The sequence below is a fragment of the Lonchura striata genome, chromosome 11 (genome assembly GCF_046129695.1).
Source record: "Lonchura striata isolate bLonStr1 chromosome 11, bLonStr1.mat, whole genome shotgun sequence".
Taxonomy (NCBI): domain Eukaryota; kingdom Metazoa; phylum Chordata; class Aves; order Passeriformes; family Estrildidae; genus Lonchura; species Lonchura striata.
The window spans coordinates 5228959-5247406 of record NC_134613.1 but is presented as its reverse complement, the minus strand read 5'-3'; the positions used below and the strand labels follow the sequence as shown (position 1 = coordinate 5247406).

The following is an 18448-nucleotide window of genomic DNA, read 5'->3' as shown; positions in this document are numbered from 1 at the left end:
GATAATTCTCTACAGTCGGTATTCCCACATCAATTCAGTGTGCAGTCTCATGAAACTGGGAGCCAAAATGCAAGCAGGATGCCTCCAGAAAGGAGCTCCTGCTTCCCTTCTTCTCCTCTCTGATCCTCTTGCTCACTTCACAAAAACCCTAGTGCTTGGCAGACTTCAACAGGAGCTCAGCCAGTTCACAAAATACAGAAAACGTTCTACAACAACCAGAAGCTGTGTAGTTTTTTAGTATTTTGATGCATTAGTGAAGCTCAGGGATGGACAGGGCTGCTCCTGGCTGGAGTAAGACCATAGAGAAGCAGCTCCCACCTTGCTATACACCTGAGAGCTGGTGGGGTTGATGAAGTGTGAAGCTGCTGCAGGCTTCCAGAACAAAAACCAGCTCTGCAAAGACACAGTACTGTGTAAATACCAACAGCTGCAAAGCTTCCATTCCATGGATTTATGTATTCATAGCTCCTGCTAGCTCCAAGTCAGCCAGGCTGATTTTGCCAACACACAGAGATAGCTTTAACCAACCAGAATTCTTTATCACAGCCATCCTTGCTGTCAGAATGATGACCTCAAAGACAAGCTAACTCAGGTCATGTTTTCTATGTTGCTCTCCTTGTAACACAGGAATACTTGCTGAACCACTTTCACCCTGAACAGCTCTCAAAGAGTGGTAGGAAAAGAATAATGCATCTGCATGAAACAAAGATATGAATCTATAAATTAAAAAAAAAAAAAAAAAAAAAACCAGATACCAAAACCCTGAGAAACTGTGATATGCCTAGAACAAAACCAGGGAATTGACTTAAATTTTCACATGCAGAAGTTCTGGACTTCACTGCCAGGACTTCTCACTCTCATTCTAAGATACCAAGATGGATCATCAGAGGGCACTGGTCCCCCCAAGAGGAAATTGGTTAAGTGGACAGAGATTTCAGATACCTGGAAATCCACATTTACCACCTAACTGTTAAGTCCTGAAACTAGGGTGCAGCTAGAATTGCATTTTCACATTTGCTACTTTTCCTCCTCAAAAGCACTTCAAGAATATATGGAATTTGCAGGTCTGAATTCAAACTTACTGAAGCTGAAAACTCAAGCATTTCTGTACTGGCAGTACATGAACATTAACCTCAAGAATAAAGACAAATTCTATTCTTGTATCCTCTTCTTCTGTCCTTATCCTACCAGGTCCCTTCACAGATTTTTAATAGGGTGAAGATAGAAGGCAGTTCTTGCCATCTTCACCACAAAAAAAAAAAAAAAAAAAAAAAACCAAAAAAAACAACAAAAAAAAAAACACCAGAATTTGTCTCTGTGCATCTACATGTGCATCTACATATGCCTGAGCCACTCATCATTAATGCCAGTAAGCAAAAGGAAATTTAACCCCTTCCTCCTGCACATCAAGTTCCTACATGTACCTAAAAGTCACATACCACTGTACAGCAATTACTCCTTCAGGAGCAGATGCTTTGCTTGGGTCAAAGTGATTTAAGAGAATGGAAATCTTTGGATGACCATGTCAACACTCTCCATAACCAGGTGTTAAACACAAGGAATGCAGCCTGTGTTTTATGCACGTACAATATTCATCCTAAAAGCACCTCAGTCCTTTCTGGGAAAGGTGTTAGATTAATTTTCCAGAGCTTTTCACTCTCCTGGAGTCAGCCATCCTACTGGCCTGCACTTTTGATAAATTCCCTGCTAATCTGCCCCCAGTCCAAACAGTTTACTTCTCTTCCTTCAATATTCAAGACACAAAACCAACACAGGCAGGAATTTAAAGTGATATTGAGAAAAAGGAACTTCCTCTGAGAAGAATCCTAATACTGATACAGTTGTTAACACTCATTTTGAAGGTGGAGGGGTTGAAACAGTGTTTGTAGGCCTTGAATTTCAGCTGGGGATTTCTTTGCAAGTGTCTTGGGTTTAAGCAGTATTTCAAATAAATTAGATGAGGGAATTCTCTCTTGATTAACACTAGAACAGATTTAATAAGACTAGAACTGCTGATATTAGATAGAAAGAGAAATCCCACAGGGCTATTGCTTCAAAACAAAAACTAGAACTCTCACTCTGATTTCCAGCAAGTCAGGTATTCAGTGGGTGTAACATTGTTCCACTCAATTTAAGGAAACCAGATGGTATCTAGCAGCCCAGGATTTGGACAGGTAGAACTCTTTTTCACTAAGGTTTTAGAATCCAAATTCATTAAAAAAAAAAAAAAAAAGATCACATGGACTTCTGTGATCAGAAGTGCACAGACATATTTCTAGGAAAAAGTGAAAATGCCTTTTGCCTTCCAGAGCAAGCATGACCATTCAGTAAACAGAATATTTAACAACTTAGGAGAAGAGCCATTTCATCAACAGGAAGAGACAGCAGAGACCCTTTACCTTACATCTTAGAATAACTTACCAATTATCTTACATCATAGAATAACTTGCATTTTTACATCTTCAGACACACAAACCATTCACGACTGCACAGTAAACAGCAAAAACACCCAAACCTCCACAGCAGAAGAATTATAGGTTAGTTAATAAAACCCATAAATCAGTTAGTATAAATGCTATGCCTTATATTACATAATGGATGTGGATACTTCACCACACACTGAAATGGTAGTTCATACAAAATCCAGACATTTTGCGATTAAAATAGCAAGTCATGAATATCTTAAAAAAAAGTTAACATTTTAAAAATCTCAATAGTATCAGCAATGAAGGAGAAAGAAGCAGCAAAACTCTCGATGGTTCCCAAGCAGAAAGTTTCTATAGTAAAAGTAAAGGAGAGGCACCAATGTATTTCTGACTCTGAAGGATTCAACTGAAATGAAGCAGAAGGTTAAAAAGACCAAATTTCAGATTCCAAATGAATCCATATTCCATATTATCAACAGGAACCTGCCTGAGCAAAGAGGAAGTGATCTCTTCCTCTTAAGAGCCCGAAGGCCTCAGGTTCCCCCCAACTTCCCTTAGATGACAATTAATCATCATCCAATTGCCCAGCTGCAGAGTAAACAGGGGGAACAAACAGGAACAAACAGCGGAAGTATTACACCACATTGTCTCAAATTGAGCATGATTTACCACCATCTGCTCCTGGTGCCACAAACAGGAGCACAGGTTACAAAGGAATTAGGTTTTTCTCTTATGAACTCACTGCTGTTTTGCTCTTACTCTTTCCTCTGGGTGTGCACCTGTCTTGCTGTTCCTGTCTCCAGCTCCAAACCAGCCAGTGTCACATGGCAGATAATTCTCTGCACGTTTTCCCTACATTCCTTCTACTTTTAGTATCTTTACCATTACACAGTTTGTGGTTTAAAAAATCTCCAAAACATTCTAAATCTCAATATAGTCTGTCCCAGGAAGAAGACAGTATCAAGCCTGTTGGTACAGACAGACCAGGCATTAATCTGTCAACCAAAATAATGAGATGTGACCACAAATGTAGCATAAAGACATGGCTGCTTACAGCACTGTGAACTCAGAAAGAGCATCAGCAGAGGCAGAAGTCATCCAAACTCCTCCACAGAGCACCTACACCAAGTACAAATGTCATGAAGCTACAGCTTGCTCCATTCTCAGCCAGCAGGTGGGTAAAGAGAGGATAAAAATCTAATAGGGGAAAAGAAAATCAAGTAAGGGAGAAATAGTTATGATACAGAAGGTTCTTAAAGAAAATCACTCTGATGGTGGGAAATTAGGGAGACTAAAAGAAGACAAGGATGTAAAAAAAGGGCTGAGTGAGAGATATGACATTTTTAAAGTTAGTCAAGTTGGGGAAAGGCCCTGATAACCATTAGCTATAACCAAAAACTCTGACACTTTCACCACTGTAAGTAATTACCTAAATTCCTTCAGCTTTTCCAGAGGAAGACACTTAGGGTGGAGAGGTGGAAGAGGCACATTTCCTTTCAAAAGTTAACGTGGAATTGCCAAACTCTCTGACAAGAGATCAATGTAGTAATAGTTCTTTCATAAAAATGCAGTTAAAATGGAATCAGAATGGATTCAGCGTTGAACAATTTTAATGAAGCAGTGTCAAACAAGCACATCAACTTCTTAGAAACCAAGGAACTCCAAAGTTTAATTACAAAAACACTGTACAGAAAACTTGGCATTTAAACAATTCCAAACATGTTAATCCAGCAAATGAATTCTGCTTTCAGATATTTCTCTTAACATTTCTGCAAGTGACAGAAGCATTTTATTCCACTTGACACCCACTTCATTTTTTTTTTTATCAGTCAACACTGAAAACTGTAAACTGAAGTGACACTCTGGAAACACTGGAAAGACAAAATCCATTTTTATAGGGTTAATAAACATAAATAAGAAGCTTCTTAATGAGACAAAATATCATCTGTCACATCATCAGTGAGCAAGAGCTCAGTCTTCCCCCAGATGCTTCAAGATGGATAATCTACCCCACCTCCTTCCTTGTGGGAAAAGGCAAGAGATTTGTCAGCCCCCAGCTAATAATATCACCTTAAATTTCCTATCCCACAACATTTGCATTCTTCTCAGCAGAGATGGATGAGCAGTATCCATAAGCAGATTTCTGTAAGCAGGCAGCCTGAAGCCATCTGACCCTGCTGATGGATTGGATATGCTACAGCATCCTACATGGATGGAACTACATCCTACATTAGATGGAATTTTTGGAGTCTTTATGGGATACAACTCCAGGTATTAGGTAGGATGCCACAGACAGAACTTCAGGATTTTGTAAATCAGTTTTGGCTGGGCAGCACATTTTGGCCACTTCAACAGAGAGTCAAACATCACCAGTTCTAAAAAAACTACATAGATACATACATGAGATGAAGGTGTAGGTGCTTCTAGTGGAGGCATTAACAACCTCTAGGATTTACAACATTCATTACAGAACCCACTAAAATAGTTCATGGCAGCATCAGCTGGTCTCATCCATGCTAAGGAGAGTGGAAGTCAATGCAGATAACTGAGGTTCCTTTTTGTGAAATCTTGAAAGCAAAACAGATAACAAGAGAAAGGAGTTTCCTCCCTGAAGGAAGACTTGATTTACATGGAAATCCTTGCTTCTTGGCTACAGCAATAACCCCAGGAGTAAGCTGAGACCTTGCATACAAGGTGCTGACCTGAAGATGGCTCCAGGTCAGCATGCTGTCCATGTGTACAGCACAGGAAAAGAAGAAACTGGTTTTCAATCTTCAAAATATTTGTGTCACAAGTACATTAAAGTGATGCTGAAAGCAACCTCCACATCATAATGGGGAATCTTAACAGATGTCTTGAGCAAGAGCAAAGAGATTGTCATGTGGGAGCAAGAGTATTTCAACCACCCCCATAAAGCCCAGAGATGTCCAACAAGTGCTGAGCCAAAGTCAGAATCAGCAATTTGACAGGAACCAAAGAGCAGGCAAAGTTTTGCATAAGCCAGTGCAGACAGTGGGTGCCTCAGCTCTGCCAGGTGTGGTGTAGCTCAGCAAGATCAGACTCAAACATGCAGAGCTCTATTAAAGCAAGTGAAAGGCCATTTAGGTCAGCTGGAACACAAAATGCTGAATGCTATGGGGTCCATGGGCAGTCCTTGACTGTACAAAAGGCGAAAGCAGAAGCAAGCTGTGATGCTGAGTTCTGTGGGCTATGTGGACCTAGTTGGTAATAACCTTCTCTGCTCTAATAATATATGCAAAAATATATGTGCTGCTTCCAGACACATTGATTCCCAGCACAGCCATTTCAGGAGGGCAGGGAGGGAAAAAAATGCAATCCCCATGCCCATTTCACTTTTTATAGAAAACTGCTTTCCCCGTGAGATCATTCTCTCAAAAACAAGGCAATAACATTAAATTAGACTGAACAATGTATCAGAGGAAGGGCAAGCTTTGTGGGTTTAGTCTAAACTGAAGAATCCCATTTTCCCTGCTGAGAAGAACTAATGTTTCACTTTCTATCTTGATTTCCACTGATCTTTATGATAGTAAAATGCTCCAGCAAACGTTTTCAAAAGGTAACAGGAGACCTTCACAGAAGAGCAGGATACAATGTGCAAGAGAGGTGCTTGAAGAGAGGGGAGAGAAGAAGTCTGTCTCACAGTAAAATCAAGTCACAAAGCATCAACCTCAGCCACTCTCTAGCAGGGGCAAAGTCACATTGTAGGAATTGCAGGATAATACAAAAAAAAAAAAAAAAAAAAAAAAAAAAAAAAAAAAAGCATTCTGCTTAAGAAAAGCTCCTATAAACATAGCAGGAGACATAGGACAAGACAGTGCACCAAGGAAAACTCCCTGTTAGAGCAGAGAACACAACTACTGCTATCCAGTACTGCAATAATCAGGGAGCAAGATCAAAAGAAGAGAACTGAAGTGAAGGAGGGTAACCCCACAGGATAAACATGAAAACAAAATAAAAGACACTAGGAGACATTAGGCAATATAACACATCAAAGTTATTACTACAACATATACGCTGACTCCATTTCACAAGCCGAGATTTCATCTCCACAGCCAGCCAGTCCACAGAACGCAGGCACCCTCACACCCAGCAAAACCCATAAAAAATGTAGATTGCACAAAAGTTGCATGCTCTTAAATGTTCACACAGAGGACAGTTCCAAAGGTTGAGTGGGCGGTGTCCGTGGCTTCTTAAGATCTCTTAATGCATTGATCTGTTTGTCTCCCTGACAAAACACACAGGCAGGGCCCAGGACAAACCTGCCATCCTGCCTCCCACCCTAGGCTTTCCCCCATGGCTTCTTATTCCACACTGGCCAAAAAAATTTTGTAAAGCTTCCCCGGGTCACGAGACCTGCAGACAAAACAGAAAAATAAAGGTTAGAAGGCTACAATCTGCCAGGACTAAACAGGCACCGTGATATGGGTTTCTGGGGTGTTTGATCTGAAAACACAACATTCAGGATAGTAAAGCAGCCTCTACAGACACAACCAAACTGAGTTGCTGTTTTCATCCAGTGCTAAATAACAAAACCTTTCCTCTTCTTCCCATATGCTGTTTGCACAAAGAAGTTTTTACCATGCAGTACAGAAAAAACAAAATATTCGCCAGTATAATCAAATAGTCCCTAAACACAATGTACTAAGCCACCAAAACCCACCTCAGACCTGTGAAAGAGTTGTTTTCAGGAGCATTATGGCACAGTTTTCTGTGGTATTGATTTGTGATGTGTCCCAACCTCAAACAGACCACTTGGTTGACAGATTACATTTCTCATGCATATGCACATTAATAAGGGGACACTGATGATGACAGTTTGTTGATACAGTTTATAACGTGCCAGATGAACCTTTTATCCAAAGCTTCCTTGTTTTCCAGGAATCTCTACCATTTTCTAGCTTTGCAGGCAACAAAACCCAACCTTCCTCCTTCCAAAATTTTGTCTCAAAATATAATCATTGCCAAGTGAAAGTCAGTGTAATTAATAGTCCCATTAATTACTTGATCATTATCTTCAGTTACATGCATGTCATTATCCAGTAAACCTATGTGATTATTAATCACATTTTTAATCGCCTCACACTGTTTCGCTGCTGAAAATAAGGAAAGCATTGGTAGGAAAAGAAAAGAAAGAAGTACTATTTTTCAAACAGAGGTTGGAAGGAAGAATTTAAAGCAAGAATTACCTTTTCTAAATCAATTACAGCCAAATCTAGCCTATCCAAGAAAATTGTATTCATATGTTTAGGAACAAGGGAACTGTCTATCCTTTAGGAAAGATGAAGCCACCTGGCAAGAGAATGAAAGTCTAGATTTTAGTAGCTTTGTGACAGGATTTTTCTAGCAAGGTGCTTAAGGGACAAATATCCATTTCTGGGCCTGGCATATCCTTCTAATAACTGATGGATGAGAAACTGCTTTCCTTTTTAGCCATTCTGTAAAACCTCCCCTCTCAATTCTCTTTCTGAGCCTGAGAACTAGTTGAAAACAATATACAAAAAGGAGGAGGTTGATGAGCTGCTGAAAAATCCCAGACCTGGATCGACAAGCTGTTCCCTTCACAAATAGCAGCAGTAAAGGCACTTCTTTATTCTGCTGGGAGCTCAGTCATCTCTTAGAACTACAGTCCGTTCCATCTGGCTACCCTCCTGAAGGACAATGATCTCCCAGCTAAAGCCACACTATAATGGGAAATGTGTAATTAACTGTTCTACACAGCACCACAAAAGGTCAGAACCAGAAAGGATGAAAAGCCCTGTCTTCATATTTGCAGATGGCACAAGGCAGCTTTATTTGCATTTCTAAACACTATTCAAGACATGTACAGTAGATCTCTACATAATAAATGCCTGAAGAATGAAGGTATGTACTTTGTTAAAATAGAAACAGACAAACCCCTCATGGCTGCCTAGTGCTGTGCATCATGGGGAAGTGGGGGAGTGAGAGGTGTGGGAAATGCAAAACAGCACAGTAATGCAGAAAGACTGGTATTTACTTCTTTGTTAATTTGTTTTTCTACTCTGTTCTCTATTACAGTTTTCTAAGCTGTTAAACAGCAGCAAAAATACAGAACCATGAGCTCAATAATAATCTATGCATAAGACACAAACATTAGTGTCAGTAAATGCTATGTACAGCTTAAACCATACCTCAGTGTTCCATTTATATCTAAGCCTTCCTAATTACAACAGCCTAACTACTGAGGTGCCACTGAACTGAGGCAGGGTATTTTCAGTTTATAACAGAATTGAGTTCACCTGTAACCTCTTGAGACAAATAGAATCTCCCTGTGGCCATCAGTTTCTACAATTACTGCTAAAATCTTCAGATTTACTTCACTCAAGAAAGGAACTTTCTTCTAAATTAGTCACCCTGTTACCATTCTGTCAGAACTCTTACTCACCTTATACAAATATATAAAGATCTTGGAGCTAAATGCATTTGTTTTGAATTTCAGAACCCTTTAAAGCCATGGAATCCTTTCAACCCAATTTGACTTTCATTAAGACAACCTGCTCCTGCAGCTTTGAGGAAGAAACCTTTTAGATTGTACAATATGGTGATCAGCACAGGCATCAGCAGCAGAACAGGTGCCAAAAGCAGGGAGCAGACACCACAAGCAGCCTGGGAGGGAACACCTACCCCGTCACTAACGCTCCAGCCTGTTCACCACGTCCCGCACCGTGGCAATGAGGTTCTCGTTCTCCTGTGGGTTGGCCAGGATAATGCTGTGCAGTCTGTTCATGTAGGAATCAATCGTTTCCATTGTGGGGGTTTCCCCGCTGCCTACAGTGAACACAGTGAAATTATCCACAAGGTATTTTGATGACCACAGCAATTCAAAAAAGTTATCATTATGCTAAGGGTAATTTGTGCCAACACAGAAACTGCTATAGGAGGTGATTTTGCTATGCACCACCTCTTGTGACAGATTCTGCTAAACAATGTGCTCCTAACTCCACAAAGTGAGTAGCTCTAAGGATATCAGGACTAATGAAGCACGGATCTAATTTGATTTGGGTCTCGTAGTTGATTATAAAAAACTCTTTCAGCTGGGCATCCATAGACTCTAAGTGGGCTCCCTGACAGCTGACAATACAGACACAGCCTTTATTTTAATCAAGGAACTTGCAAGTCCTGTCTATTCTATTCAGTAACATTTTCATAAAACAAGTGAAGGAGAGCCAGGACTGAATACGTGTCTCACTTTATTAGGAAGAGTAAGAGTAATAAGAAAATAACTGTCATGTTGAAATAAAGCACTGGCTATACACTTCTCCCTGCGTGCATTTTAGTATTTCATTATCCCTTGCAACAAAAGCTCAGAAACAGCCAAGAGCACAGAAGTGCGACAGCAGGCCGCGTGTTCTCAGCCCCGAGGACGACACGAACACGAGCAGCTCCATTTCTCAGGCTCACCCGGCAGCGGGACCCCAGCGAAGCTGCTGGTGAGCGCCTGCCGCAGGGTCTCCAGGTGCTGCTGCAGCACGGTGTTGCGGCTCCGCTCCTGGATCACGTCCACCTCCAGCTTCTCCACGGCCGTGCGCATGCTCTCCACGTGCTTCTGCAGGGCCGCGTTCCTCTCCTCAAACTCCATGTTGGATTTGCGCAGCTGCCGCAGCTCCGCCTCACGGGCTGCGAACATCAACCCATTCCCAGGGAGTCAAAAGCTGCTACAAACATCTCTAGGACCGGCAGGCAACGAGACAGAAAGTTCTGGAGTGCTCAGCTGATAGTTACAAATGGTGCCATTGTGGTTTATAGATAAAGAGCATCACATCACGGGGTGACAACAGCACCTACAGCGGCACTTTACAGAGATCATTCCTAGAGAGAAAGACAACTAGGAAAACATTCAAAGCATCAGAATTGAAGTGAATGGGGGAATTGATCAGGGAAGAAGACTAAAAATCTGATTTCAAATGCAATCAGAATGACAAAGTTTAGCAGCAGTGCTAAGAATTCTACAAACATGATGCCAGTTACAAAAATAATCTTCTATTGACCATGGAAAGTATCTGAATCTAAATTCTGTTCAGTCAAGAAAGTCTTCAAGAAATCTGGCAAAAATACTCAACTCTTGAGACACACAGAAATGAAAACCAGAGTAACAGAAAATCAGTGTAGCCTTCCACATATGGGGGGAAATAAAATACTGCTAACCAGCCTGGAATCCCCATCAGGATACATCTCGGATATTTCTTAATTCTATAGAACAGTAGACACAGCTTGAACTGGCTGGAATAAACATCAGAAACATTCTAAAAAAAGTCTAATTTGGGAAGACAATGCCAGGAAAAACTGCTTTTCAGCCATTCTGTATATACAGAGGTAAATAGCAGAAACTATACCCAAGTCTTTACATGTGCTGGGATAGAAGAGTGCAAGGACTCTTCAGCAGGCCAGCATTTGCCAAGAATTTTGGAAAAGCAAGGAGGAAAGTGTCCTGGAAAAGTTAAAATTACCTTTACTATGATTCAGGAACTCTTCTGTGAAGATTGGGATATCAAAGACAGACCTCTCCTTTGTGTCTGCTTCTTTCTACAACAGAAAAGAGTAATAATGTAGCTAAACAGTTTGTTTTCAGGAATTCATTTAACTGTTTTGATCATTTTGAGAATAAAAGGCCAAGGAAACCAAAACCTGAGGCAGCTAAAAGCTGAATGGATTAAAGACACTTCCAGCTCCTACCAAGAAAGGCCAAAGGATATGTCTTAGATTTTCAAGATATAGGTTTAATCAAACATCATCATTAAGAAATAACACACAACATACTAAAATACACTCTTTCATCCTAATGCCATTATATATGAGAATAATTCAGTTTTAAAAACTATCAGAAAGCATTTATATTTTCCACCATCAACCAACTGACATATTCTGCAATAGTCTTTACAGGAATATCAACAAACAGGAGACAGGGTGAGCAAAATGCACAATAAGTAATTACAATAAGTAATTACAATAAGTAATGGCTCTTGGCCTCCAACACCAAAGCGATAAAACAAAAAACACATTTAAATCAGGAAATGTTCTACAATTTAGTCAAAAAACTGTACAAAATGTGATTTGACTCAAGGCAAAACCCCCATACTATAACATACATCAGTCATCATTTCTAAATCAAGAGGAATTAATGCTTGTTTTAGCATCTGAATCATTATGGACAAAGCCAACACAAATTTGATTTGATAAACTGCAGCAACTATGATCAACCTGTAACTTAGCACAGAAATAAAGTTAAGCAGGAAAGTGCCCGTGGAGAACAAAAGCCTTTCAGAACTCTCAAACACCATGGCTGATAATGTGCCACAAACTCATCATCCAGAATTGCAGTGTTACACATGACTGGTGTCCTCCAGCAGACAACCTCAGTGTCTGACAGCTGGTAAGGGAATTCTGGCCCCTGAATTCAGAGTGCCACAGTGGTGTCTGCCACACGAGGGGTACATGGGCTTCCCTGAATGCCATCTGACAGCCAACCAAGACAGACAAGACTAGATTGAACTACTCTGTTTTTCCCTCAGGAGACAGACTGTCCATTGATTGTTTTTAAAGATAAGCTAGCTTTTACTGTGTGGCACAATTACAGTTAAGGAGCTTTGCATTTACTGAGTGAGAATTCAAACTTTGCTTGGCCTGAATCAGCTGGAGACACATGAGAAACAGGGAAGACTGGAGGGAAAGGGCAACTCTGTGAGGCACAGTAGGGTTTATTTGGGGTTCATGATCACAAGTGCTTTTCACTGAAGATTTTGTAAGTGCTGCTACAGGGCAAATGTCTCAAGAGTATACTTAGAAAGAGAAGTCACACACAGAAGTGTGAATAATGCATTTGTTTTGTCTGAACACTAGACAAAATGGCTAGATGGCTAAGAAGTAATTTCACCCCAAAATCTAAGATCTCAACATTAATGTGCACTAAGAAATGTTGGCAGTTATGAAGCTTGGTTAGAACACTTAGAAAAAACATCCATCTTAAACATTCTAATTCATGCTCACAGTTATTATCTGTGTGCAAAGAGCCACTGGCTTGGATCATCACAGGCTCCTACAGAATAGATGGTGGAGGTGACAGTACTGCCAATAGAAGAAGATATTCTCTTTGCAGCCCTAGGATACAGGTTCTTCAGGTAAAAACTAAAAATGTAACTGTCCAGCTTCCAAAAGGCAAGAAATTCTACTAAGCAGATGAGTGATCATTAAAACCATCAGTACTCTCCCATTACAAAATACATTACCCAGCACATAAAAAATCCTCTTGAGAACCCTGAAGTACTTAAGCCACACTGAGGTTCACTGAAGATTAAAATCCTAAGGCTTTGATTCCCTCCTATTGGAAAGGACCCAGTCTGTTGAGTTCACATATCATTTAGGCATCTCTCAAACCAAACGAGAATCAAAATTCTTTCTATCATTTACCTTAAATAAGACTGAGATGCTTCAAGAGTCAACAGTCTCATCTGGTTATTAAAACTGAGGTTGAACTTTGAAGATTCTGCAATGAATCAGGCTTGAGGTTCTTAGTGATGCAGTGAAGTATGGTAATGAGACAGCTGAGATTTTGGGGGGGTTTAAGCTCACCTTTGCTGCCATGGTCAGGCTGCAAACAGTGGAAGGAACAGATATAATAAATGTACTACTCCATTAAATGTTCTCAGAGTAGGTACCACGAGGTAGGTACCACCCTGCTCTCCTCAACCTGTGTGCACAAACCTTTGAAAGCTTTCCAGTAACAAATGAAACTGAGTTCATGATGCCAGATCCACTTTGAATCAAGCAGCTTGAGCAAATAAACAATAACAGAACAATGGAGAACAATTATCCAAGAGTTTAGTCACTGCTGATGACAATAGTTCCAGTGTATATTGCTGTATGTGATATTTATGAAATTAGAATTTGAAGGAAGAAAAATGTTCTATTTCATGCCCATAGATGAGCTCCGGGGACAGTGTGTGCATGTTTTTCAAGGCAGTATCTATTATAAGTTCTCTCTCATCCTTCAGTTATATTTTATTATAATCAGTATTTGAATTGCCCGTCATGAAACTCTTTAGAGGTCAACTCTATGTACAATGTTGAAAATATCTTCAACATCAACTTACAGAAACTACATCATAAACACTAAAGTGGCAGAAGGGAAAGAAAAAAGCTTTCTTTGACCTTATTTTCTTATATTCTCAAGAAATAATTTCATCAGCTTGTACCTGCTAATCACAAACACAGCAACAAAAGTCAGTGTGGACAGGAGAAAGCAGCAAGATAACAAAGAGCTTTAGCTTCACTTCCAGTAACAACTTGAGCAGACACTTCTAAAAGCCATCTAATTTTTTTCTGCTTATTCCTTAGCTATACAGGATTATAATACTTCACTTCCCTGCACAAAAGATGCAAAAACACATCAGGTGATAAGCATGTGGGATTTTATAAATATAAAGGTGAAAACCACCAAGTAGTCAAAGGCACAGTTCAGAGTGGAATGTCTGACTGACACATTGATGTTCAGCTGTATCTGATGAAGCTTAAACATCCTACAGGGTGAGGGGAACTTGTTTTTTAACTGCATTTATAACGTAAAAGATCAGCAATGATAGCTTGAATTAGAAGTGTAAAAGGGAAGACTCCAAATCTGTAGTTTGTCACATGTATAATGTAAATGTCAACCTAGAACTTGAAGCCTTTAGTTTTTGTACAATTAAAGACAAACTTGGATTCAGTGACTGTAGAATCAGAAAACTTGGGGACCACGTACTTCCAAATAATAGATAATCTCACTGCAAGCACTTCCTTTAGGAGTTAATAAAAGGCACATTAAAAACATGCTACCAAATCATTTTCCTGAAAGTGAAACGTACTTTCCTTCAAGACCAGTAGCTGCCTCTCAGCAGCGCTGAGCCTTGTCACTATTGTAATGAACACATTAGAAGCAAACTGGATTGCTTTCCCAAGGCAAAAAGCCTCACAAAGTAAAACAGATCTTTCAGAAAGCCCTACTGCTTACAAGTGAAGAGGCTGTGTATAATCAAGATTTTTTTCATTGCTCTTTGTTTGCAATTTATTGATAACCATTTCAGAAGCACTGTGGCCCTAGGTAATACAACTGGAGAAAGCTGCAGTGTTTCAAGGAGAGAGAAACCACAGACAGCCAGGACACACAAGATTTGTGGTAAGATGCCTGTGCTGTAGTTGATGAGCTCTACCTCCAGACATTATCACTCTTTTCCAATATTTACATATGCAGAGGGCAAGGGAGGTTAGGAGGAGGTTTAAGCCAGAGTTTTTCCAATTTGGTTGCTTTACCCATTTCTTCTCAAGGAAGCCACAAGCATTTGTGTTACTGCAAGAAAATAGTACTTGAAAACAGCCACTCAAAGGTGCTAATTTGGCAGGTTTATTGAGGTCTCACATTATTTTTTAATTCTTAACATTGCATTACAAAACAGACCTATGTATTGTGTATCCTATGCTCCATTCCACCTATCATTTGTACCTACCCCAGACTTATCCAATTTAGTCTTGTCATACCAATGAATGTAAGAATACTCAGTCGTTTCTAACTTTTCAAACCCTGCATTAGGAAGAATTCACACTCAAGTTCTGATAAACTTGGTTTTGACTCCACTACAAGTTTTTTTCACTTGAAAGTCTCCCCACTGATGTAAATGTAGAATTACGAGGTTTACCTCATGATCATGAGCTGGCTGTCTTGCTCCATCTGAAAAAAAAAAACAAACAAGGAAGAAGTCTCTCAAAATAAACAAAATTTAAGAAAATAAGAAGCAAAGAATTAAGGCAGTTACACAACCCTAATTACACAACAATTCTAGACAGACTTGTGCAGCTCTCCTACAAAGTCAAAGAGAAGCTGTGTCTAACTTTGATGCTCTTAAAGCATATCCTCCAACACAATCTAGACACAGTTAAATTCACCTAAGTCTAATTCCCTTTACACACAGCTGAGGTAAATACTTCTTTCTGTGGTACACATTTTTAACCAGCCTTTAAATCCAAGGCTTTAAAAGAGTGTCAGGCTACATGACTGACTGGGAATCTTCTATTGTTCTAGCTAGGCACACACTTTTGTCCCGTTCAATACCTTGTCTGTGTGATTTGCCTTTTTGTCTGTCCTGTGCTTTCCTGCTAAAGACTTTGTAGGCTTCAGTCTTCTGATACTGCTCCAGCTCCCGCATGTAACGCTCCTTATCTCTGTCTGCTTCATCAAGGTATCGCTGAAACAAAAAAGTCCAAGGGGGTTTCAGGGAGTTTCCTCCTCTTCAGGAGGAAGGGAAGAAAAACAACTTGTCAAATAAAGTGCTGAAGTATTTCACCTATGAAAACAGGAGAGGAGTGAAGAAACAATGAGGTGCAAAGACATCAGATCTCTGGATAAAATTACTGTATTCTCTTATAATAACTATTCTCTTAATTTTTTTTGGTAAGCCTAGGAGTAACTTGCTACTAAGCTACTCTACCCAGCTGAGCATTACTGACATGTTACACACCAGACACTTCAGAATTCCTGTTCTGTGGCCCGGAGGAAGTGCTGCCAAACAATAACATCTTATCAGATGATAGATCAGATGATGCTTTATGGTTCAGACCCATAACAGTGGAGTTCCAAATACACACTTGTTTTCATGCCCCACAGACAAAAATCACCACCACACACTTGGCACATCTGAGAAGTGAACAAAACATCATGGCTATTGCAAAGAGCAGTGTAAAGATAAAAGAACCTGGTTTTAATTTATGTAATCTATCTGCATTTTGGCTATTAGAAAACTTTTTTAAATTTATATAATCCATCTGCATTTTGGTTAACAGAAACATTTTTTTATTAACCTGAAGGTATTTCACACATCTGCATGACAGAATGAGCTTAGGTGGAAAATTCTCTAAGGGAATTGATGAACTGAAAAACATTTAATGAATGGTCACAATGCTTACTAATGGGATCCTTTCAAGAAAAAAAGTTGCCTTCCCAATTTTTTCTCCAAATGAGTTTGAAATTCAATGAATGTAAGAATTAAATCAGTGAACCTTAGTCACCTGGTATTCTCTTTTAAGTCATCATGACAATACATATAAATTATGATTTCCATACATTTGCAACACAATTTTGACCCTGCTGATGACAGTGGTAACATTCTGGATTGAGGTGCAAATTTGGTGATGCTTTTGGGTTGGCATTGCTTTTGGACATGCTATTTGTCTGTAAGATATTAATTCTTTTTTTCCACCTCCAGCTATGTGTTGCTGAAAGGGCTCAGCAGTCTTCTCTTGAGCTGCTCTGAGCTAGAAACTTACAGCTTTACTCAGGGACAGATTCCCATGGAATTTAAAAAGCAGCATACAGAATAGAGATTTGAACTCAATTTCCTTTTTCAGGTTAAAAATCTGCCTGAGACATGATAAGAATATGTTAAAGTGCAGGGGACAGAGGGACAGATGTCTTTTTCCCCTTCTCTTCCAGCAGATATTTTCATCACTGCAAGACATCCTCTCCATGGATGTAAGTTTCTAATGTTACATAGGAGCAATCCTGACTTTTCTCTAAGCAACATCATTCTCACTATCCCTTCTATCAAACCAACTGCTTTGCCTTGCCATGTATTTTCTATTATGGTTCAATCCCAGTGTTTAGGCACCATTTCATATCATTTCTGTAAGTGGTATTCTACAAGCTTAGCAAAAAACAACAGAAGGAAATCTTGGTGTTTTTGTGTCATCTCAATTTTCATTACACCCTTAAAGTATATTTCAAAGTTCAAATATGAAGATTAAATTCATATGAGACCATTCATTAGCATTGTGATTTAAAAACTGCTTTGCAGTAATCTCCAACTGGCAACCAGGTGTGGACAGTAAGACATCCATTAGCAATTAACCAGTTAACAAGGTCCACTCCAGAAAGCCCTAAGAAACAGCCCAAACATGGCCTTTAGCTTCATTCACTTGTCAGTGCAGAAGGCTACAAGGACTCCCAATTAGGAAACATTACATCCCAAGACTTTGGCCTTACAAGTTTCAGATGTATCTGAACTGGTAGAGCAGAGTTACATCCAGATGGATCCCACGAACTGTGGGATGCGTCATTAGAGCAATACCCCCATTCTGGATGTATTCTTGCATTACCTAGAGGATACAGTTCTCCTCAAGTCACCCCAGAGGAGATGTCATGGCCCAGCCAGGGCTCATCATGTGAACCTGTGGCCTCATTTTGAAATATCCTCCTAAACACAATTTCAACCAACAGCCTGTGTCACCTTCCTCACGAAACAACATTCCCAGGTAGCAGCAAAGCCATGCAGCAAGGACAAGGAAGTGCAGTGGTACCCGTTTCTCCTCAGGGGGCAGCTTGCTCCACTCATTGCCCAGCATCCTGGTGATCTCTGGGAAAGGCACCTCCGGCCGCTTCGCCCGCAGCTGCTCCCTGCGCTCGTTCATGAACCGCACGTAGCCGGTGAGGGGGGATTTGGGGGCATTGCTGTCCCGGAGGGGTTTCTTCCTTTTTCTCCCTTTGGCCCAGCCTCCTCGTTTGGTTCTTTGCTGCTGCAAGATGAAAACGGAAGATAATTCAGGCTGAGTGAAAATAACCACCTCTGGGAGGAATAAACTACCTCATCAGGAGTACATGGCTGCAACCTCTCCATGGATGCAGGTTTCAAACCCTACTTTAGAGCTATCCTGACTTTTGTCTAAACAAAGCCAAACAAGTCTCATTGTGAAAAGCAGCTTACAGTTTCTCCTAGTCCACAGGGACAACAAAATAACATTGGCATCAACTTCTGACTGTAAAATCACAGGGACTGATAATCCACAACATGATCAACTCAACCAATGCAACTGCAAATATTTTTTATTACTTGTTTGCTTGGTTTTAGTTATTCTCACCCTCACACAGCCTCCCCTGCAAGTCATTTACTTCAATAGGTTTTTTGGAGAGATTTTCTGTACTAGTTAATAATTGATAACTAGTTATTTTGCACCTTCCAGATCTT

At 40.1% G+C, this 18448-nt stretch overlaps 1 protein-coding gene across 3 annotated transcripts in view; it reads right to left on the bottom strand.

Annotated features, from left to right (window-relative positions):
* HMG20A (high mobility group 20A) overlaps window positions 1–18448 on the bottom strand; it is a 48999-nt gene that overhangs the window by 5800 nt on the left and 24751 nt on the right. For 2 of the 3 annotated variants that reach the window (XM_031505766.2, XM_031505767.2), the window contains 7 exons: window positions 17784–17999; window positions 15544–15676; window positions 15131–15162; window positions 10913–10988; window positions 9867–10082; window positions 9090–9233; window positions 4019–6800 (listed from right to left, as the gene is read on the bottom strand). In XM_031505766.2, coding sequence (XP_031361626.1) covers window positions 9097–9233; window positions 9867–10082; window positions 10913–10988; window positions 15131–15162; window positions 15544–15676; window positions 17784–17999 — 810 coding nt within the window. In that variant the 3' untranslated portion in view covers window positions 4019–6800; window positions 9090–9096. Of the gene's footprint in view, window positions 1–4018; window positions 6801–9089; window positions 9234–9866; window positions 10083–10912; window positions 10989–15130; window positions 15163–15543; window positions 15677–17783; window positions 18000–18448 lie in introns of those variants that run through there. The other variant, XR_004148732.2, reaches the window with a different exon arrangement.